This window comes from Ursus americanus, chromosome 5 (genome assembly GCF_024610735.1).
Source record: "Ursus americanus isolate L20-20 chromosome 5, mUrsAme1.1.p, whole genome shotgun sequence".
NCBI classification, from domain to species: Eukaryota; Metazoa; Chordata; class Mammalia; order Carnivora; family Ursidae; genus Ursus; species Ursus americanus.
Window position 1 is genome coordinate 25,750,778 of NC_142131.1, and position 24,287 is coordinate 25,775,064.

At 37.2% G+C, this 24,287-nt stretch overlaps 1 protein-coding gene and 1 pseudogene across 7 annotated transcripts in view; one reads left to right on the top strand and one right to left on the bottom strand.

Annotated features, from left to right (window-relative positions):
- The window catches only part of ATG10 (autophagy related 10), a 247,759-nt gene that overhangs the window by 200,723 nt on the left and 22,749 nt on the right, over positions 1-24,287 (bottom strand). For all 7 annotated transcript variants that reach the window (XM_087862016.1, XM_087862022.1, XM_087862019.1 and 4 more), the window contains exon 2: positions 21,628-21,747. In XM_087862016.1, coding sequence (XP_087718142.1) covers positions 21,628-21,735 — 108 coding nt within the window. In that variant the 5' untranslated portion in view covers positions 21,736-21,747. The remainder of the gene's footprint in view (positions 1-21,627; positions 21,748-24,287) is intronic.
- On the top strand, positions 8,872-9,747 carry LOC123791515 (nucleophosmin pseudogene; annotated as a pseudogene).

Sequence of the window (24,287 nt, forward strand, 5' to 3'; positions counted from 1 at the left end):
GTTCAAATAATTCATCACTGATTTGTTTATTCCAAAAACCAAAACTTTGACATATTCACAAAATATATAGCGTATCAACGGATGTGTGATTAAAAATATTTTCACAAATGTATTTTCTAAAACTAGAAAGCCTTTTAATGAATAAACCTAATTAAATTACATTCAATCATTACTTGATTTTTAAAAATAAATATTTTCCAATTTCCAAAAACAAATAATAATTACAAAATTCTTTCAAGAATATAACTTTGGCTAATTGTTAACACCAAAAGCAAAAACTAAGTAAGTAAAGTAATAAATCAAGCAGTAACAAAATCAATGTTGTTGTTTTTTTTTTAAGATTTTATTTATTTCTTTGACAGAGAGAGAGACAGAGAGCACAAGCAGGGGGAGTGGGAGAGGGTAAGGGAGAAGCAGGCTCTCCACTGAGCAGAGAGTCCAATGCGGGGCTCAATCCCAGGACCTTAAGATCATGACATGAGCCAAAAGCAGACACTTAACTGACTGAGCTACCCAGGCGCCCCCAAAATCAATGTTTTATTTAGCAAAACTTTATTTAGCAGAAAATGGTAATAAAAGTAATAAAAATAATCACATATAATTTCTAAGTTGGCAAAATTGTAAAATAATGATGATGGTGATAATGATAAACTAAGCTGAAATTAAAATGCAAATATTTTACATGTATTAAAAGACAAAATCTTAAAAGATGAAAGCAATCCAAATATCCATCAACAGACAAATGGATAAATAAAATGTCACACACACATACACACACACAGGAATATAATTCAGCCTTAAAAAGGAAAAAAATCTGCAATTTGGATGAAACTTGAAGACATTATGCTAAGTGAAATAAACCAGTTATAAAAAGACAAATACTATTTGATTCCACTAAAATAAGGTACCCAGAGAAATCAAGATCACAGAAACACAAAGGAAAATGGTGGTTGCCTGGAGATCGGAGCAAGAGGGAATGGGGAGTTGTTTCATGGGTACAGAATTTCAGTTTACTAAGATGAAAAAGTTCTGGAGAAGGATGGTGGTGATGGCTAAATAACAGTGTAAATGTACTTAATACTACTAAAACTTTTACTGAATTGAACCACTTAAAAAGGAGTTAAGATGGTAAATTTTATGTCATCCATTTTCTACCATAATTTTTTAATTACTTTAAGTGGTTAAAAATGGCACATTTTGTGTGTGTATATACATATATATATAATGTACCATTTTGTGGTATGTACCATATGTACCAAATGTACCACAATTGTGGTAAATATGTATATTTATATATTTTTATATATTATAAAATATTATATTATAAAATTTTAAAATATATTATAATTTTTAAAAATTATTGAGAAATATATCATAAGTATGTAATCAGATACACTGGGTTGATTCAAGGTCCAGAGTCAACCCTAGGTGCTGTACGATATGGCTACTACAGAGAACTTTCTGGCCACAGGTGCCATACCAAAATAACTGCTGAATGTAGGGAGTTTACATACAGAGTCATTTAAATAGTGCTCAAATATCATTTTAACTACTATAAATTTCTGAATGGTTATACAAGACATTGTTAATGAATTATGACCATTAGTATCTTGAGCCCTTACAGCCTGTTCAAGTATTCAACTTCCAACTTTCTTCCTAATCAGTCTCTTGTATCTCTTCCATGCTCAGCATATTTATTCTTGGACAACCCTCTGGGTAAATCTCATCCTTAGCTCAACCAAGGTTTGGGATCCCTACTTCCTGAATGCTATCTCGGTTATATCCCCTCCAGCACCATGGGCATGAACTCATACCTAGAGTGGCTACAAAAAAGCCAATTCATCATAAGCTGCCTTACTAGAAGCAGTATCTGGAACAAGGTGAATTATATGACTTTCTAACTCTAAACTTCTATTTCTATGACTTATGGACATTTTTATGACTCAAGGTTATTTAACACATAAATTTCAGGTTTATATTCTGATTGTCCAGGTATCAGCAACAAATAACATACATATCAAAGAGGCATCCCTTACCCTGATTTTCAGTACCATTAAAATATGCTGGGTAAAACTGAGAAGTAAACAAAACTGGCCATTGATGCTCTCCCATTTCTACCACCACTTTGTTCTCAAGGCCCACAAATTATCCCATGGTGCTTCAAGGTTCCTAACCTTTCAAAAGTGCTACAAAGAACATAGCTCAGCTTTCTCTGGTCTTCACTTTCTTCCACCTAAAACCCTGCCCTAATTTTTAAAAATCTCAATTTGGCAAGAGCCCACCTCCATTTGGACACAAATCCTGGTCAGACTTTCTGATTTTCTTAGGAGAATGTCAACACCAATTCCCACCCAGGGGTCACTGGAGCATATGAACCTGCCCTTAATGGGGAACACGGGCTATCTCCACTTCAGGTTCTACTATCCAACCCTTAGCTCATTAACCATTCGATATCATCAAGTGGTTTTGTTAGGGTCCTGAAATTATAAATGATAGCCTTTTCTTTTTACTCAAATTTGAATATCAGATGTTATGTAATGGGGCAAAGGAACATAAATCAACATTTTAAAATCTCATCCTAGACCAAATGCTTTTCAAACCATCTGTGGTAAAAGATTAGGAATTTTATTTCCAATCTGTCAGAGACATGCTTTTGTGAAAAACACTAAAATGAATTACTAGAAAAAATGAAATTAAATAATTCAAAACATAGAAAATACAAGTCCCAATTTAAGAAAAAAAGAAGGAAGAAGAAAAAGAAGAAGAAGAATGTTATTCTTTTAGAGCAGTTTTAAGTTCACGGCAAATCTGAAAGAAAGGTACAGAGCTCCTCCCATATATCTCTGCTCCCACATACGCATAGCCTCCGCCATTATCAGTATCGATTTTCAAATTATATCTGACAGACATAATATTACTCTGTCAAATTATTTACAAGTTTCTAAGCACTCATTTTCAATTTCTGCATTTATCTCCTCGCACTGGTACCAATCCAGGACCATACTTCTGAGTAACACTGCCTCTCATCTCAACCCAAATATCCACCTCCAGCCTGTCACCAGCATCAAAAACAATCCTCTCCATAGAAGAACCAGGAAGACACAGAATGGCATATGCTATGGTTAGTGAAAAGCCACTTGGGGTACATACACAACTGCCATCTATATATTTCTAATTCATGGAAACCGATCCTTTTTCATAAGCTACTCACCAATCTAATACACGTTCAGGTTTACTAGAGTAACATGGTATAGGAGTCTCACATATGCCTTTCACTCTGAAACCTCTCATTTTTGGGGGGTAGTTAAATCTCTTATTCTGATTCTTCATTATTTACATAATAAAGACCCATTTAAATGCACACGCAGTACGCCCTCCTGAAGCCAGCAGGAGGTGAACATGAAGATCTGAGACCAAACTTCTCTGTATGTGTGCAAAGCGTGTTTCCATTGTGCAATCACTTTACAAATAAGAAATAAATACTGGGTTTATAAGACTTGGAAGAAAAAGGTTTATGGCTTTGACTGTTTTCCATTACTGGAAATTTTACATGCTGAAAAGTAGCAAAAACCAGTGTAAAAGAATAAACAGTGGGTGCACTTCAAGGGCTTGTTTCTTTCAAAGATCAGGAGTAAAACTAGGTTTTATTAGCTGTTTCATTAAGTTTTACTTTGAAGAAAAACAAACAGTGAAGGCATATGTGCAACATCTGATGAAAACGGATTTTATTCTAAACAGTCTCTCTACAAAACTCATTAATGTAACATTAAATGTGAAGACTTGTCTAGCAATTTTAGGATAATTTTACATTTTAGTTTATTTATAATTTCTGACACAGTTTATTTAACATACTCTAATCTTTATTTATTTATTTATTTTTTTTTAAAGATTTTATTTATTTATGTGACAGAGAGACAGCCAGCGAGAGAGGGAACACAGCAGGGGGAGTGGGAGAGGAAGAAGCAGGCTCATAGCGGAGGAGCCTGATGTGGGACTCGATCCCGGAATGCCGGGATCACGCCCTGAGCCGAAGGCAGACGCTTTAACGACTGCGCTACCCAGGCGCCCCAACATACTCTAATCTTTAAATCACCATGTGTACTAAACTAATATATTAAATCTGTCTTTTCAATGACATTTTGCAATAAATATCTACAGCAGCTGTTAAAAGCAATTAGTATATGAAGTTTGTATCACATTTAACACCTAAAGTAAGATAATACAGCTGTATATTGACAACTTGGAAAATTCATGAAAGCAGATCAGTTCTTCTTAATCGAACTCCTAATTATAAATATTTTCCTTATACGACAAGATGCTACAAGCATACTTTTTAAGAAACATTTAAATTTATGTGCTATTATAATCCAATATCTGGAATCTAAGCATCTAATGTATCAAAGTATTAAGTAAAAGTAAATACTTTTTTCCTCAGAGCAAATTTAAACATGCTGGGTATTCATCATATTCCCCTGGAAGAATTTACTCAAATCATATTTTTCCATTTCAAACCTAAACGTTGATAAGAAACAACTAACGATTGTTAGTAGGAAAACAATACATATATCCTAGTTCCATTGTGGGGGTTACATAATAGTGTGAAACTCTGGTATGGAGCAGATTAAACTTCAGCTTCAAACTAAGTGAGTGAATCACATATTAAGCTGCAGGTTAGGGGTTAAGATGGTCGTCTTTGGAAGCAGACACACCTTGGTTCCAATCTTGACCCTGCCTCTTACAGAAAGACTGTGTAACAGTGACTGGACAAGTCTCTCTCTTTTTTTTTTTAAGAATTTATTTATTTATTTGACAGACAGACAGCCAGCGAGAGAGGGAACACAAGCAGGGGGAGTGGGAGAGGAAGAAGCAGGCTCCCAGCGGAGGAGCCTGATGTGGGGCTCGATCCCAAAACGCTGGGATCACACCCTGAGCCGAAGGCAGACGCTTAATGACTGAGCCACCCAGGCGCCCCTGGACAAGTCTCTTAACTTCTCTAAGCCTACACATCTCATCTGAAGTAGAAATAATAATACTAATTCATAGGGATATTGCAGAAATTAAATGAAATCAGGTATATGTAAATAATGGCACAGTGATGACGCTTTGAAAACGGACCTTCCTTCTTTAAAAAAAATTATTTTTAATCAAAATAATATAACACATAGTTTTAAAAAATCAAACAGCACTAAAATGCATATATATATACATAACAAAAATCAGCAGCCCTTTCTTACCCCTCCCCACACTCTGGTCAGTCTACCTAGAGGCAACCATTTGCAACTTTCCTTGTTATATCTTCTACTATTCATCTCCAAATTTCATACGTTTTATGTATACAGTTTTCTCCTGATAGATCAAATTCAGGGTGACCCTCAAACTAAAAAACCACAATCATTAAAAAATGATTCCTGTTAAACTTATAATCAGAAAGAACATATAGAAGAAACAGACTCTATATTAGGAGCCCATGTAGTCCAAATCAGTTGTAACCTGTGATTAAAGGGTCTCTACTCCTCAGAGCACAAATATGAAATTTTTCCCCAATAACTGCTCTTAACTCTCTTATATGGTATCTCCTTTCCCACCGGTTAAGTGTGGCAGATTGACCGCATTAATGACCCCAATTTTTCAAGCTTCACCATATCCTTGCCCTTTGGTAGTGCTTTCCCACAGTGCCTCTGAGTTTGGCCTCCAAGAAAAGTTTAAATACAAGTTTTAAAGAGTGCTTGAGTGTTTCTACTTCCCGTTTTCGGACCCCAATCACCACCATTCAGAACAAGCTCAGGCTAGCCTCCTGGAACAGAGAACTAAGTCAAATCATCCCAAATGAGGCTCTTAGACAAGACAGCTCGCAGCCAACACTGAGCTGACTGTAGATACATACACAAACCCTGCAGACGTCAACTAAGCCTGTCACAGATCAGCAGAATGGTCTAGCTAATTTATAAGCTTCTTAGAAATAACAAATGGTTGTTTTAAACCACTAAGTTTTATAATGGTTGATTATGCAGCAATACCTTACTGATACGTTAAGGATCCTTAAACAACTCAGTACACACTATAACTTTTTAGGCACTTTCAGTTATTAAAACTCTATCCTTCAGACAATTGGAACTAAATCTTATTATTATTATTGTTATTTTGAAGCCTTCAGACTCAAAATCAATTTGAAGCTCTTTTCTCCCTGTGGTTCAACCCACACTCTCTGCAGCTTGGAATGGAGAAGCGAAGCACGATCTTGCTAAGAGGAAACTGCTGTCCCTCACTACTTCCTCCGGGAGCCCATGGCTTGAGAATTGGAAGTAGGAAGGACAATTATGCCCTTGCTTAACTGGATAGAGTCACAGTACCCTCTTTGCTGTTTGCTGTTGTTTCTCTGGCTGACACGGACTGGGTGTCAGTGTCCCTGCTTCTGGCAGGCACGCAGCTGCCAGCTCCTTCAAGGGGTGGTTGTATGGGCTTTTCAGAAGATCATGCAGGGAAACCACCCCCTGGACATTTACTGATATAGGCAGTGACCATGTACCCTCTACCCCTGCAGAGGTCCCTTTACCTCCTGGATTGAGCAGGACAACGGAAAAATAGGCCAAGCCTAGCTACTCTCTGGAGTGAATACATTAAACAGATTAAACAGTGTCCTCTCCCCCCGTACTATCACTCTCAATTCTATTTAGCCGTGTTTCACTGGAAAAGGGCAGACCAGCCAGTCCAATGTGAAGCAAATGTCCAAGTAGGCAACAAAATGACCCTCCTGACTTGAGGGCATCCCATACTCTTTACAAACGGTTTCTTGGACAAGGAAAGGAAGGCTTTGGGAGGGGGAGGAATCATTCCCCATCACAGACTCTGCACTTCTCCTCTGCTGAATCCTATTCTCATATTGGGATGGGGTTGGGGATCCCAGTTCTTCAGGAATGGTTCCTCAGAACAATCTCTACAGGCAGGTTTCTGGTCCCAGTGGCTAGTAGATTATTCATAGCAATCCAAATATAGAAAATTAGTTACTCAGGCTATTTTGTCTTCAGCTTAAGGCCTTAGCTGCAATTCTGGAAAAAGATAAAAAGGTCCCACTCAACACACTGTTACATGGTTATTTTTAAATCTAAAGTATGCATTAAATTCCACTATACTGCATATCATTATAGAAAAATTCCATTTTTACAGAAATGCCAGTTTTATTAAAAAGACTGCCCTGAAGAGGTTATTTGAATGATACTTATTAACTTTTTATGTAAATTTTATGGTGTTTTCATGGATTCTAATTCACCAATTAAGGGATAAAAGAACATCGGCATTTTTTAAAATTTCTCATAATTTTTCAAATAAAACTTTTCACCTAATAAAGTTCTTCAGACAAATTGTGAATTTTATTTTTTACAGAAAATCAGATAATCATTCATTTGACAAGTATTTGTTTGTGTACCTACTTCATACGTGGTGATATTCTAGGGGCGTTGGGCTTATCAGCAAACTAAACAAAGATCTCTGTCCTTATAGACTAAGCTGGGAAAGAGAGACATTAAACAATAAACATAATTTAAAAAGTAAATTACAGAGCATGTTGGAAGGTAAATAATAGTATAAGAAAAAAAAACATGGAGGGAAGTCAGGAGTGAGGCTGGCAGGTAGGGAGACCAAGTGGTTCAACATGTTGAAAAGGGTGGTAGAAAAGCTTCAGTAAGAAGGTGATGTGTGAATGAACACATGAAGGATGGGGGGATGGTGAAAGGTGGGCAGTCAGTCATATCTGGAAGAAGAATGGTCTACACAGACGGGCCAGTCAATTTAGAGGCCTCAGGCAGGAATGTTTGTCTAGTGTTTCTCTAGTGTGTTTGAGGAACAGCAAGGAAGTCGGTGTGCCTGGATGGCTGTGAATGAAAGGAAGGGAAATAGGAGGTGAAGTCAGAAGAGTATTAAGGAGGGTAAAGAAGGAGCAGATCACATGGTTTATAGTCTATTATAAATGATTTTGGGGCATCTGGGTGGTTCAGTCGGTTGAATGTTTGACTCTTGATTTCTGCTGAGGTCATGATCTCATGGTCCTGGGATCAAACTCCATTTTGGGGCTTCACACTTAGCAGGGAGTCTGCTAGAGGATTCTCTCTCCCTCTCACGCTGCTCTTCCCCCGGCTCGTGCTTACATGCACTCTCTCTCTCTCTAAAATAAATAAATAAATCTTTTAAAAATAATAAATAAATGTTTTGGCTTTTACTTAGAGTTGAGAAGTGATGCGATATAACTTACATTTTAAAAGGGTTTTCCATCAGAAGGCAAGGGTGGAAGCAGGCAGATAGGAAGGTAATCCTAGTAAAAGTTGATGGTCGTTTACACTAGTGTGGTAGCAAGAGGAGATGATGAGAAATGGTCTGATCCTAGATATTTTGAAGGTGGAGGCAACAGGATGACCTACTGGACTGATTGTGTGGTCTGAGAGGAATAGAGAAGGTAAGGATAACTCCAGTAGCTTGAACAATTGGAAAGATGGAGTAGCCATCAATGGAGAGAAGATTAGTTTGGGTGGTAGTGGGTGAGTAAGTTTGGGAGGGGAAAGATTCAGAGTTTAATTTTGGACATCCTGACTTCAGGATCTAAGAGGAGACATTAAAGTAGAAATGTCAAGTAAGAAGTTGGACTGATGAATCTAGAATTCAAGAGAGAAGTCTGGACAGGCAATATACATTTGGGAGTAATTAGCATTTGATGCAATTTAAATGATGACCTCCAGGTTCAGGAGAATAGCTAAGAGAATAAGACAGTCCTTGGTGTGATCCCCTCCTGCATGGCTGTTCTGTGGAACAGTAGTCATTTATCTCCATCTGCCTTCTCTCCCACCTAAGTGCATGCCACCATGCCATGAAGATTTGACAGACATGGACATGAGCCCCCTGAAGCCCCAGAACTATCTTTTCGGTTGTGAACTAAAGGCTGACAAAGATTATCACTTTAAAGTGGATAATGATGAAAATGAGCAGCAGTTATCTTTAAGAATGGTCAGTGTAGGGGCTGGGGCAAAGGATGAATTGCACACTGTTGAAGCAGATGCAATGAACTACAAAGACAGTCCAATTAAAGTCACACTGGCAACTGTGAAAATGTCCGTACAGCCTACAGTTTCCCTTGGTAGCTTTGCAATAACACCACCTGTGGTCTTTCAGTTGAAATGTGGTTCAGGGCCTGTGCATATCAGTGGACAGCACTCAGTAGCTGTGGAGGAAGATGCGGAGTCAGAAGAGGAAGAGGAAGAAACTCCTTAGTATATCTGGAAAGCATTCTGCCCCTGGAAGGGGTAGCAAGGTTCCAAAGTAAAACTTGCTGCTGATGAAGACGATGATGATGATGATGATGATGATCATTCTGACAATGAGGAAGCTGAAGAAATGTTCCAGTAAAGAAATCTACATGAGATACTCCAGCCAAAAATGTACAAAAATCAAACCAGAATGGAAAAGAGTCAAAACCATCAACATCAAGATCAAAGAATCTTTCGAAAAACAGGAAAAGACTCCCAAAACACCAAAAGGCCCTAGTTCTGTAGAAGACATTAAAGAAAAGTGCAAGCAAGTATAGAAAACGGTGGTCCTTTTCCCAAAGCGGAAGCCAAGTTCATCAATTACATGAAGGATTGCTTCTGGATGACTGACCAAAAGGCTACTGAAGATCTCTGGCAGAGGACGAAGTCTCTTCAAGAAAATAGTTTAAACAGTTTGTTAAAATTTTCCATCTTCTTTCATTTCTGTAACAGTTGATATCTGGCTATCCCTTTTATAATGAAAGTAAGAACTTTCTCTACTGTGTCTGATAAATGTCCAGGTTCCAATGCCAAGAATGTGTTGTCTAAAATGCCTGTTTAGTTTTTAAAGATGGAACTCAACCCTTTGCTTGGTTTTAAGTATGTATGGAATGTTATAATAAGACTTAGTAGCAGTGGTGGTCAGAGAATGGAATGGTGGGGAGACAAAAATATACATGCACAATAAACTCAGTATTTTAATAAAGTGAAAAAAGAAGAAGAAAAAAATAAGACATAGACAGCATGGTTGCTAATATTACGAGGTTGTAGAGAATAGAAAAACAACAACAAAGGAGACTGAAAAGGAGTGAAGAGTAATATAGGAGGTAAACCAAGACAGTGAAAAGACCAAATGAATTAAGTATAACCAGAACAGAATGATAAATCCTGTCAAAAACTACTAAAAGATCAAATAATTTACTAATGAGCTTAGCAGTAATGAACTTAGAGTTCACTGATGACATTACATAATATCGTATCCAATGGCTCATTCCACTAAAAAGGAATTTTGCTATTTAATAAAGATTCTTCTAAAACAAATAGGTTTTTAAACACTGCTCAATGACCCACTTATTTCAAACAATACATTATACAATGAAATGGAATACAATGACATGTATTTATACAAATAACAAACCTGGCAGAACTCCTTGCAACTTACATGATTTTAACTCAATTAAACAAATGCATATAGAGTGCTTATCGTGCTAAGCACCAAGGATACAGAAGTGAGGATACAGAAACAAACTCCTGGCAGTCAAGCTTTCAGACTACTATGGGGAATCAGGCAAGTATACAGATAATCACCATATAGAACTGTGCATCAATTATATGGAAATAGAAGGGGGCATCTGAGCTAAACGTGGGGGTCAGGGTTGCCTATCTGAAGGAGGTGATGCTTAAATTTAATCTTGGAAAAATACGCAGTGACTATGTGCAAAGGACTTAACCGTACAAGTCACAAAAAAGGTACCAAACAACTAATAAACAAGTGAAAATACATTCAAATGAACTAGTTTTTACGAAAATGCAAATTAAAGTCACCACGTGGTCTCAGAAAGCAGGACTTCAAATCTTCATCTTCAAAAAACAACTTTGAAACTATTCAAAATTGCTTAACAACCACCATTTCAGGAATCTGACAATCAACCAAAGTCAAATAACACATTAAGAAGCACTTATTCATGAAACCCTGTTGAGATTCGCTTACAAACAGTAAGAATCTGTGGCACTCCTGCCTTCGGTGACTGCCCTCCTTCCTAGTGGTCTGGGTGGGTGTTCTCCCTGGACTACAGCTAGGACAGCTCTAAGGCCAGAGAGGCTCAAATGATCCGGAGCTGAAGATGAAAGAAAATATGCCAGTCAGCAGTGTCTCCAGTAAAAGTAGCAATCTCAGTAGCAAGTCTGAGGTAGCCATCCCAGTTAGGAGAAGCAACCAACTAGCAACACGACCAGAAAGATAATAGAAAGATTCTAGTAATGAGACACCCACAGAGGGACTTGAACTCTGCAGACAACCCTGGCTGCCTTCCACCTGCATGCCTGCCAGGCTATCTTCATGTCCTAGGCTAATGGTGGGGCTACACACATGCACAGAGGACACAGAAGAAACTAGAAGTCAAGGCAGACTAGAAGCCTGCCTGTACACTGAATGTGCTCCCCAGCCCACATACAGATCCTTCCGGTGGGTGGAAATCTTACTCCACCCTTCACTCTCTGGGTGTTGGAGCATAACTCTGACCAACCATAGACCATGAAGCTATACCTAAATGTAATGTTGAGAGAAAGAAGCAAGACTCAAAAGAGTACACCTTTTTTAGGCATGAACTATGTATGCTTAGCTAAGGAGCCAGAACTATATCCTGAAGTAAAGAAGAATCACTGAAGGATTTAACCAGCAAGTAATAGATTGGAATTCCATGTTATAAGATCATTTTGGTGGGACAGAAGGCAGGTTGGCAGAGGGCAAGATCAGACACAGAAAGCAGAAATAACAACCTAAACCTAGACAGTGGTAATGGAAAGGAGAGCAGAGGATGAAGAGGTGAGTCAGTATGAAAGATGTTTAAAGGGGGAATAAGCTAATGGAATGATCCATTAGGTTTAGGTATTGAGGAGACAGAGGAATGTGAAAGCCTTCAGGTTCATGGCCTGAGCCAGAAGGATGGTGAAACTACCTACTCAAAGAGTTCAAATGAGGAGGTTGAAACATGATGAGCTGAGTTTTGATTACATTGAGCTCAAGGTTCACAGAACTCTAATCTGTGAGACTGCTTACGTCACTAAACATGGGACCATAGTGGTCCAAAAACCTGAGCTCTTGCTCCAGTTCTAGCTCAAACTTGGGCAGGTCAATTGTTATTTCGGTGCCAAAGTCTATCACTTATTCAAGTTATCTTCATAAAAAGTGAAGAAAATAAGACCGCCCTACATACTTATAGAGTGTCACGAGCATAAAAAGAATGCTGTAAAATAAGAATACATTTGATTGCGGCTATAGCACACAATTTATCCTGGAAATTGTAACTAATAATATGACCAAAATGAAGCCACAAATACTGGAAAAGAAACCATATTTCCACTATGTCATACGACATGGAAAGCACCAAAGAATAATTTGTAAAAGTACTAGAAGTAGAAGACAATTCACTTAGTAACCAATTCCAAAAGATACCTAGCAAAATCAATCTTTAAAGTGAAAACTTGGGAAGCCCGGGTGGCTCAGTCAGTTAAGCATCTGCCTTCGGCTCAGGTCAAGATTCCAGGGTCCTGGGATCAAGTCTCACATTGGGCTCCTTGCTCAGCAGGGAGCCTGCGTCTCCCTCTGCCTGCCACTCCCCCTGCTTGTGCATGCTCTCTCTCTCTTGCTCTCTCCCTCTCTGACAAATAAATAAATAAATAAATAAATAAAACCTAATAAAGTGAAAACTTATTGGGGCGCCTGGGTGGCTCAGTCAGTTAAGTGACCAACTCTTGATTTCATCTCAGGTCATGATCTCAGGGTTGTGAGATTGAGCCCTGCTTCAGGTTCCGTGCTGGGCCTGGAGCCTGCTTGAGATTCTACTCTCCCTCTCCCTCTGCTCTGTACCCCCCACCACCTCGCCTCTCTCCCTCTCTTAAAAAAAAAAAAATTTTTTTAAATAAAGTGAAAACTTGTTTTCCTAAAAGGTAAGACAATGTTATAGATATGTAATTTCACTCCAAATTTATAAATTTAAAAGAATAACCATTAAAACCCCAATTGGGAAATAGATATATGAGGCAAATTCACCAAAACAACCACGACTATACTAGGGTAGTATGATTTTTTATTATTTTTTTCCCTATATTTTTACAAATATCCATGATCATAATACTATTGTCTGTAGTTGAAGGTCTTTTCCAAGGCTTTGGAAATAAGCATTTTTCAAGTTCAAGTGCCAAGTTAAAAATAACCCATAATAGGTCAGAGCACATAGGTGAATTATTTAATGAGAGAGAATGGCTCCCCAGCCAGTAAGATTTGACTGTAATCTGGTAGCAACCAAAAGAGAGGCTAGCCAGTCATTAAAATTTTAAAAAAAGAGAGAAAGAGATCAGTGAAGGAAACACTGGCAGTATCCATTGCACAGTTCAAGCAAGAGATTCTTACCCTACAAACCTAAAATTGTAACTTCTCCTCAATGGTAAGACTACCCCTCTTACAGACCAAGATGTATGCCACTCTCAGATTATGCCACTAAATATCTCAGTTTTACAACTACACATAAGAATTTGTACTTACTCTGTGCTCATACGATTGTGATTGGCCTATATACAAAGCAAAAATGAATCATCATGACAGGAGCATTCTGGATCACTTGACAATTTTGTTTATTATAAATTAATAAATTAGACTCTATATACTCTCTCTCTCTGTATCCCTCTGTCCCCCCTCTTTCTCCCTCCCTCTCTCTCTTTTATCTCCCTCTCCCTCTCTCTATATATATATATTTGAGATAGAGTCTGCCACCCTGCCCAGTAAACCCAAACGTCAGTTAGCCAAGAATGTGCTTTTAATTGTTAAGCAGCAAAATTACTATCACTATTTAAATTTTAATTTATAAATTTGTAAGGTATTATAGCATTTCTTTCTCTGATACTCTAGATAATCTTTAAAAGTGATATTCAAAAATATTTAATTCACAAGTGATACAACCTGTTCTTCTTGAAATGACTGCTTACGATTTGCATATGCTTAAGTGACAAATCATATCATAACACACAATAAATTATGAATGAAAAATCTAGTGTAACGGACTATGATTCAATGTTTATTACAAAAACACAGCATGGTGCTCCAAGTGCATTTTTCTCCTAATCTCCAAAGATAAACTAAAAAAAAAAATCTATTTTAGTCTAATCAAGAGACTATATCAATACAATATATTTAATCTTTATCTAGTGACATTTGGGCCCAGAAATATTTCATTAACCCACAGTGGATGGCTTAAACAAATACAGCATTACACCAAAATTTAATAGAAGTGACATGCTCACAACTTCCCTAAAAACGATCATTAATATAGTGGCATATAATTTTTTAAATAAGCTAGAGGAAAAATAAGAAAAGTTAACCAAAAATTAAGTATTTCAAACCAATAAATGTATTTATGTTACCCACATAAAGAAGCCAATCGCTAAAAGATAAATGCTGTATGATTTCACTTATATGAGATACCTAGAATAATCAAATTCAGACAGACAATAAGTAAAATGGTGATTGCTAGAGGCTGAGAGGAGGGAGCAATGGGAATACCCATTAGTATTTAAGGGCTACAAAGTTTCGATTTTGCAATATGAAAAGAGTTCTGGAACATGGTTGCATTAACAATATGAATGTACTTAATTCTATTGAACATACACTTAAAAATGGTTAAGATGTTAAATTATATGTTATGTGTCTTTTACCATAATTTTAAAGATTTTATTTATTTATTTATTTATTTACTTGAGAGAGAGAGAGAGAGAGTGAGTGCATGAATTGGGGAAGGGACAGAGAGAGGAAGAAGAACACACCCTGCTGAGCAGGGAGCCCCACTCGGGGCTCTATCCCAGGACCCCCGATATCATGACCTGAGCCAAAGTAAGACACTTAACCAACTGAGCCACCCAGGCACCCAGCCATAATTTAAAAAATAAATTTAAAAATTGTAGAAATAAAAAAATCACAGAAATAATTTGTCTTTGAATCTTTTCCTGAGTTCATTCATTAATTTTAATATATAATGAGAAATAAATTTAGAGTGCACTTGAAGTACCATAATTTTAAGACAGGGGGAAAAAAGAAAGCCAAGTTAATTATATTGAGATATGTTATATCACTTTATATATGGTAGAGATGCTTTAAAACAGTGAGAGCTAGGTGATAGGCACATGTGAATCCTTTATACTATTCTCTTTACTTTTGTACATGTGAAATTTTTTTATAAGACATTTAAAATAAAGACAGCGGTGCAAATAAGCAAAGTGTGAAATTCAGGAGGGCAGCAGGATTGATGGGAACAGCAAGGTGGGTCTTCTACCAAGACTGTGTCAGAAGATGGAATAAAGTAAAATACTGAAATATTTTTTAAAATATGAATTTGATATATTTTTTAAAATTTTTAAAATTTTAAAAATATGAATTTGATATAATTAGAATAATGGTGAAGGGTTTTCAGGAAAAGCAATGTGAATTTAACCAGAAAGACTACTGAAAGGAAAGAATTTAAAAATCAACTTAAATTTCTAAGAATAAAATGAAATTGTAAAATTTTACTCTATCTAAATTAGGAAATAAGCCCTTTGAATCAGCTGTTCCTAAGCTGTAAAGAGAGTAATCAAAATATTTCTGGTGTGTTGCTATGTAAATTTCAAAATATAATCAAGTAGGTTTAACTAAAGATGGAATTAATTTGGGGGAGGGGACTTGAATTCTTCTTTAACAATAACATACAAAATAATCTAATATTAACTGTATAAAATCCAATTTCAATATTTGTGGACTATTTTGTTTACAGTATCTGTGTATCTCTCTTCCTATTTTTGCTACACAAAAGTGAGAGAAGAAAGTTGAAAACCCATGGGAAATTATTGTATCAATAACCTATGAAAGGTCAAATCACAGAACTGAGGCCCTAAACTAATATATTCATATCTAGTAGGTAAAACCAAAAAATTTAGGGGCGCCTGGTGGCACAGTCATTAAGCGTCTGCCTTCGGCTCAGGGCATGATCCCGGCGTTCTGGGATCAAGCCCCACATCAGGCTCCTCCACTAGGAGCCTGCTTCTTCCTCTCACACCCCCACTGCTGTGTTCCCTCTCTCGCTGGCTGTCTCTCTGTCAAATAAATAAATAAAATCTTAAAAAAAAAAAAATTTAGAAGGCAAGTTGCTTTGAAGTTTTAAACTCTGCACAAATCACCAAAGGGGATCTAAATCTAAAATAAGGCTAAGAACATTTGTAATTATTAATAAAGTTTACGGTAAAGCATAAATTATGACAAGATACAAGAAAAGGAACCATATATGTGACATACATAAAAGTAAAGAGAAAAACACCAAATTCAAACCTATATACGCATTACCCATATTCAATACATAACAAGATTTTGCCATTTTGCTTCTTCTATCCCTGATTTTTTATTTTGTTAAGATAAATTGGTGTCATCTTACACTTTACTCCATAATCAAATATCCCTAATTGTCTTTAAAAAGGTCTTTTATAGTTGATTTGAGTTAGGATCCAAATAAAGTTCACAAATTACAGTAGGTTATGTCTCTTGAATTTCTTTTAATCTAGAGAAGTGCTGCTCAAAATATGGTCTGAACTGTTGCCAGTTCAAGAACTAATCGTTGTCAGTCCAAACATTATTACCGGTCCTCAAACTCTTTGTTATAGGTCAATAAGATAAATTCAGAAAAGAAGAGTAAGGACTTAGAAACTTCCATAGGACGTTGACACTGTCAAAACATCCAAGTGCATGGTCAGTGGACCTATGACCCTGAATTAAGGGAGGTCGTCACCCTCCCATGGTGATTCACATATGACCTGAGCTGCACCCTAGGACCACCTACTGGTCACTGCCCAGAAAGGATTTTTTTTTTTTTTTTTTCAGAGAGTGGTGTAGGGGGCAGGAGCCAGAGGGAGAGGGAAAGAGAGAATGTAAAGCAGGCTCCATGCTCAGCACAGAGCCCGACATGGGGTTCAATCTCTACCCTGAGATCATGACCTGAGCTGAAATCAAGAGTCGGTTGCTCAACTGACTGAGCCACCCAAGCACCCTGAGAAAGCATACTTTAAAAACAAAACAGGATTGGTCCTCAATACCAGATAGTTAGAGATGCAATCCTCTCCTCACTTCTTTACCCAACCATTAACTTTTTAAGGAAATTGTGTCAGTTGTCCTTTAGACTTCTGTATTTCTCTATTTGTTTCCTGTGGTGTCAATTAACTTGGTTCTCTATCACTTGACTTCCTTAATGGATTCTATTCAGGCTCAACATTTTGGGCAAGCATATTTCATGGATTGTACTCTGTGATTCATATTATAAAACTTCAGCAAGTATATAATATCTGGATGTACTATTTTTAGTAATGCCATGATTAATCACTAGGTTCAGGTGATGATAGTTCAATCCCTCCTTTGTAAATTCCCCATCAACCTTTCACCTAATAGTTTCAACCACTGATTACTATCACCTAATCCATTTCATTAGGGACTGAAAAGTAGTGATTTTCTAATTCTACAATCCTTTCCATGTTTATCAGTTGGAATTCTGGGGGCGGGGGGGGGAGTTCCCTTTATCAAATTAGTCTATTTAGTTACCATGAAATACAGATAATACAGGAAATGTAAGACAAATGCTTATTTCTTTCCTTTTGATTAACAATTTTCAAACCAAAAATATTCAATGAGTTAGGTTGGGAGACTCTTCCATTCCACTCTCTCCTGTGTTTGTTCATTCTCTCTCTCTCTCTCTCTCTCTCTCTTTCTCTCTCTAACATTACAAACTGATGGGTTTTTAAGATATTTGTATTTCAGAGGTACCTGGATGGCTCAGTCAGTTAAGTGGCTGCCCTCAGCTCAGGTCCTGATCTCAGAATCCTGGGATCAAGCCCCACATCAGGCTCCCTGCTCAGCAGGAAATCTGTTTCTCCCTCTCCCTCTGCCCCTCCCCACCACCCCCTCCGTGTGCGTGCCCACACACTCTCACTCACTCACTCTCAAATAAACAAAGAAAATCTTTATAAAATGCTTTCATTACATGCATTCATTGTTGTTTGCCATCTTTCACTCTTCTTCATATCCTGGAGGACTCAGAATAATACACTAAGGACCAGCACAGTATATTTGGTGGTAAATTTTCACAGAGCTTTCTGAAAACTTAACTACAATTTCATTTATAGCATTATTTCTAAAATAAAAGACACTGAAAATTTCAAACAACCCACTAAAAATTGCAACCATAATATGGCTTTCCAAGTGCCAGAAACTGTGCTAAACTCTTTGAATGTAAATCCCATTTAATCTACACAACTACCATGTTGTATGGTGGGTATTATTTTATTCCTATTTTATAGTTAAAAAAATGAAGTTTAGAGACCTTAAGTAACTTGTGCAAAATCCACCTTGTAAATGAGCAAGGATTTGTAGCTACGTCTAACTCTGAAGTCCATGCTCTTAACGAATATCTTTAATATCTAACAGACCACTATGTTAAACAAAGGCTCTCAACGAGAGTATACCACCTTCCTGAGGGGTATTTCTAAACAAACCTGAAGGTATGAGTGACAAATGTGTACTCTTTAAAGGAGGCTCTATATAGAGAGATAAACAAGATTCTTTTTAAAAATAACTTTCAGAAAAAAATAATAATAAATAAATTTCAGGGGCAGAGGGAGGCATTACAAAGGTATAAAGCCACCTTTCTGGGGTAATGGATATGCTCACCGTCTTCACTGTAGTGAGGGCACACCATGTGCAGCTTGTTGTTTCCCAATTATACCTTAAGACAACTATTTTTTAATAAAATAAAAATAGATTTCTGGAGCCTATAAAGTAAAACAACAGTATAAGTATTCTCTCCAAACAGTCCCACAAAAAGACTGAGATAAAGACTGAAGGTTTGAAGGGAATAACCAAGTGACTGATTCATGATTTCCTTCATTAAAGTGGTACAGCGCTGCAGAAATTAAGTGGCAAAATACTAACCTACCAAAATTCACAAGAGAGGTATCTGCCTTGCCAAGAGCCCCCTTTACTAATTCAGATCAACAGCAGGCACTGAAGCAGGGCTGGGTGAGAAACCACAGTTATACCACACACATGACCAATTCCAGAAATCATCAACTGACCGCTCATATCCCACACATTATTCATCACTAGCATGTTGGTTTGGGTCCTATTTCTGAAGAATGTTTTTTAAGTAGTTGCCAATATTTGAAAATTTAGAGATTTCTCCCCCTGCCCCAATCTTTTGGGGGGGATCTTCACTTTTCTTGAAAGGTCTGGTAACCCTTGGGTCATTCCAAGGGCAAGAGGACAAGCAGTCTGCTCAGCACAGGCCTTAGGACTCAGTGCCCATATTGTCTTGGACCTGGCAGCTTGATCCATTTATGTTACCATGCCTGGACTCCAAGGCTTTTGAGTTTGTAGTCCTTGCCCTAAGGTACAAAGATTTTCTCTGAACAGGGCTTTGTTTTGTTCTGGTACTATCTATGGGCTCACCTCCACATTTAAACACAAACAAACAAACTGCCCTTAGTTAGAGGTGCAATTCTAACTCTGAAGGGTAGGTAACTTTCCTAACTGAGCAGGCAGTGGCAACAAACAAGAAGCCAAACATAGCCATACCACTCCTGAAGCAGAGGCCAGACAAGAATAAAAACAAATCCTGGAAACTAATTCGTGGCACACTAGTTTCAACAAATTCAGTGAAGAAATTTCTAACAGATATTTCTATTATTATGAATCTCCCTCCTGGAGACCTTCCCCAGCATCCCCCAACATGCACGTGCATGTGTATGTGTGTGAGTGTGTGAGAGAGAGCGCGCACACACACACACACACACACGCGCGCACACACAGTCCCATCTCCCTCCCCAACCTTTTTCTCCCCCATTCTACTAGGTCACTGATACAGTAACTGGAGTAACTATTATTCTACCTCCACCTTAAGACAAAAGAAAATTTCTTTTTTTAAAAAAATTTGTGGAAAGAAAAGGAGAAGTTCCTCAGGAATAAGCATACAAATTATTACAGGTCAAAAGGGCTCAGAAACCTACATTCATTCAATGAATAAACAGCCAACATTTTTAAAAAATCATTATTTATCAGAAACATTGATATTAAAGTCAGGATGGGGATGCCTGGGTGGCTCAGCCAGTTAAGCAGCTGCCTTCAACTCAGGTCATGATCCTAAGGTCCTGGGATCAAGTCCCACATCGGGCTCCTTGCTCAGCAGGGAGCCTGCTTCTCCCTCTACCTGCTTCTCCCTCTCACTTGTGGGCTCTCTCTCTCTCTCTGACAAGGAAAGAAAGAAAGGAAGAGAAGGAAGGGAAGGAAGGGAAGGAAGGGAAAGAAGGGAGAAAGAAAGAAAGAAAGAAAGAAAGAAAGAAAGAAAGAAAGAAAGAAAGAAAGAAAGAAAGAGAGAAAGAGAGAAAGAGAGAAAGAGAGAAAGAGAGAAAGAAAGAAAGAAAGAAAGAAAGAAAGAAAGAAAGAAAGAAAGAAAGAAAGAAAGATAGAAAGAAGAAAGGAGGAAGGAAGGGAAGGAGGAAGGGAGGGAGAAAAAATCGGGATGAAGACAATAGAAGATGAATAAAGAAGAATAAAAACTCAAACACAATAGCAAACAAAATTATAAAATATTCAGGAAAAAGATTAATAAAAGGTGCTAATAATAAAGTCATGTTATCCCGGAGCAGGAGATGCCTTAGGGTCTTATGAACTGTCCAATCATTAACTTAAAGAGTGGGGCTGGCGTCTCCCATGACACTTCCCCACTCCCACCCCATGAGAGTTTAGCTGGCACGTGACCTGAAGGGAAATCACGGCTTCTCTCTCCGGTGACACTGTGGATCGGATCAAGACCTGCATTTCCCTGGCCTACTTCTGAATCATAGGAATCAGCTCAAAAGAATTCACATTTCTCAGAGTTCATATAGCAAACAGAGCCAATAAGCAGAAAATTGGGAATCACCACTTTTTTAGGCATCAGATTAAGATATCAAGTAGAGAAAATTCATCCTCTCAGGAAATTATCTCAAGGAACTCTTAAAGAGCTTTTGGCAGAGAATCCTTACTAAGTGTATGTGTGGAAATAGATGAGTCCATAGACCTTTTACATTATTATTACTGAATAGAACCAAAAGAAAGATTGTTTTGGAATGTGTTTACATTATTAAGAAATTTCCAATTAATTCATTCCTCAAGATTTCAGACTTTGTGATTGTTTGACTATGGTTTGGTTTCAGGATTATCTTTTCACTCTCTGGACAAAAGTACTTTCTTAAGAAAATTAACAGCGTAAATAAATGGTTTGAAGCACGACAGAAGCATCTGTTTACATTCAGATAATTAATACGCTAAGCATTCTTATCTATTAAATTAAAGCAGGTTACCTAAGGACTTTTCTAGATAATACTTCATTAGCCTAATTATAAGGAGTATATATAGTTGAAACAATAAAATGGACATCTGTTTTAAAACATTCTTCAATTTAAGCCTTTTACTAAATCAAACTCGCTTTCATACATTAGTTTCAATTACTGAGGTTTTATACAGCAAGGAAAAAAAAACTTTATTAAAATAGAAAATAAAAGTTTCTGTTCTTACCTTCGAAGTTCTCCATTCCCAACCATCACCTATCTGCTGTGAATGTTTGATGAATTCTGCACAAAAACTCTGGAATGTTTTTTCTCCGAAGAACTCATCTTCTTCCATACTAGATGATAACTGCAATATAAAAACTAAGCATAAGCATGAGCTGTAGAATGAATGCTAAAAGGAATTCTGCTAAATCACTTACTTCTTTAAACAAACCAAACTTTGGGACGTAGAATGGAAAATATCCTCAGAGCCATTCCAAAAAAGCACTATGTTTCCACCTTTCTCACCCTATCCCCATTTTTTAATCAGAAAGAAAATGTGATCAACATGAACACTTAAAACCTAGATTTATAACAAATACACATCTATGGTTCAAAAAGTTAAATCTGTCCATAATTTAGCTTCAAGAGCTTAATTTTATCTCACTTCTTCTAAGCTAATGCTTCCAAACAATCTCTTCAGAGCTTCCTTCTCTACTTTCCACCTTATTTAGCTCTTATGTAGATAAGGGTGGCAGTGGTTACTAGAGCTGAGCTGTTCTTCACACTTTATTAGAGTTCAACTCACTATCAAGTGATTTTCTAAAGCCTGAAAAGTTTGGTTTTTCAAGGTGTAAGGTTATGATTACTGAGTAATCACCTACTCTATTGAATCTACAAATTTAACAAATCAAGGAATAGCCACATATTTCTTATATAAATCTGTCCAAAACATGAACCATTGTTTATAAAAAGAGAATTTTAGAGCCAGAAGGAAACAGGTAAATTATACAGTTCAAGACCTTTGATGAGAAAAGTTAGACCAAGTGAATCCCCAACATTCTCCTCATTGGTGATGAGCATGATCAGGAAAATTAGCACTTGTTGATTGCTTACTAGCTCAAGCACTAAGCTAAACACTTTACATCCCCGTTTAACCCTCTCACAACCCAAAGACTGTTGTTATCCCCATTCCCCAAATGAATAAGAGAAAGTAATCTACTCAAGAAATGCAAATGAGAAAGGATTCGAACCCCAGTTTGGCTCCAAGGCCAATGACCTATCTATACTACCTGATTCTCAGTACAGTGTTCTTTCTAATTATTCAAATTTAGTATGACCTATAAAAGAATTTGTTCATTCATCCAAGAAACACACACTGAATATCTACAGTAGGTATTGTGCATAGGTGAAGGTTAGATACACAAAATGAAATATATATATATATATATATATATATATATATATATATATATATATATATAGTCCTTGCCTTGTAAGAGCTCACATTGTGATGAAGGGAGATAAGCAATAAAGTCATTACAGTAGAAACTCTCTTAACCAACATCCATTCAACCAACTTGCCAAGTTAACCGACATAATATCCATTCCCTCGGTAAACACTGATGTCTACAATATGCTGATCATGAGCACCTCTGCTCCCGTCAGTTGAGTTTATATTCACAAACCACATCTGCATATTATAAATACATGCTTTAATTAAATGCTACACACACCAAACCAATAAAATACAAGAAAAAAAAACCTGTTATTTCTATTAATTAATGCCTTGGAAAGACTTTATAAAGGTAAGTTTCCATACGAAAAACTATTATTGAAGTAGGTCAATGCACCTGAAAAGATTGGTGGGGGAAAACCCATACAAATCTAGGATTCCATGCTCAGATTGCTACACAAATAGCTTGAGTTTTTTCTTTTAAATAGCTTGGAAATCTAGAGGATGCATTCTGGGTTCAGTGTATTCATGAAGGAATAATGAATTCCATTCAAGCGCACATACTCAAAGAAAATCCCTCGGTCATACATGAGATAATTGACAAAGGAATGTATTTCTGCTCTTAAGTTGAAATAAAATGTTTCATGTCTGCATGTATTTTTTTTAACTCTAGCTTTAATCAACTTTTTCAATTAATTGCTCAACTCTCAATCCTGACAGCATTGGAAAACAGGACTTCCATTTAAAGTATATACAAATGATGGAATCCCTTACCAAGTGGGGAGAGTGTGCAAAGGCATGTGGGGTGGGCATGAAGATGAATCTTTAAGGTATATAAGAGTTTTTGTAGCGCAGATTGTCAGTAGGTAAAGCACAAGAGTTAGAACAGTGGTCCAAGAACGGAGGACGGTATGAACAAAGGCAAGTTAGGGTGTAGAGAACTCCAAGTCTGATCTTAACAAACGTGATGCAGAAAGTGTAGGTAGATATAGTCTAGTCACATGCAAGTTAAACTCGTCTGCCCTCTATTGGAGCACAATGGCAGAGGTAAGGTTTCAAACGTACAAGACTGAAGAGTAATAAACTTTTTGAAGGGAGACTTATGTGCCACACAAGAGTTTGGACTGGAAGGTTGTTGTGATTACTGTTGGCAGTACTCAGGTCCCCAGGTATAGGAACCAGCAGGGAGCTGCACTGAGCACACGAGCAAAATTGAGGTTTTGCTGGATTGATTCTGTGGAAGGATAAAGGTAGAAGAAGAAATAAAATATGCTAGGGAGCATAGCTCAGAGTTCCAGATTAGGTAGGAAAGTAAAGACACCAAGAGAAGACTGAAGGGGCTGGGAAAACATGATAGTATCAAAGAATATTAGATACTAAAAACGGCTAAGAACAACCATAGTGAAAGGAAGGAAAGGGAAGACCAGAAGACATTGAGACTGGAGAACTTC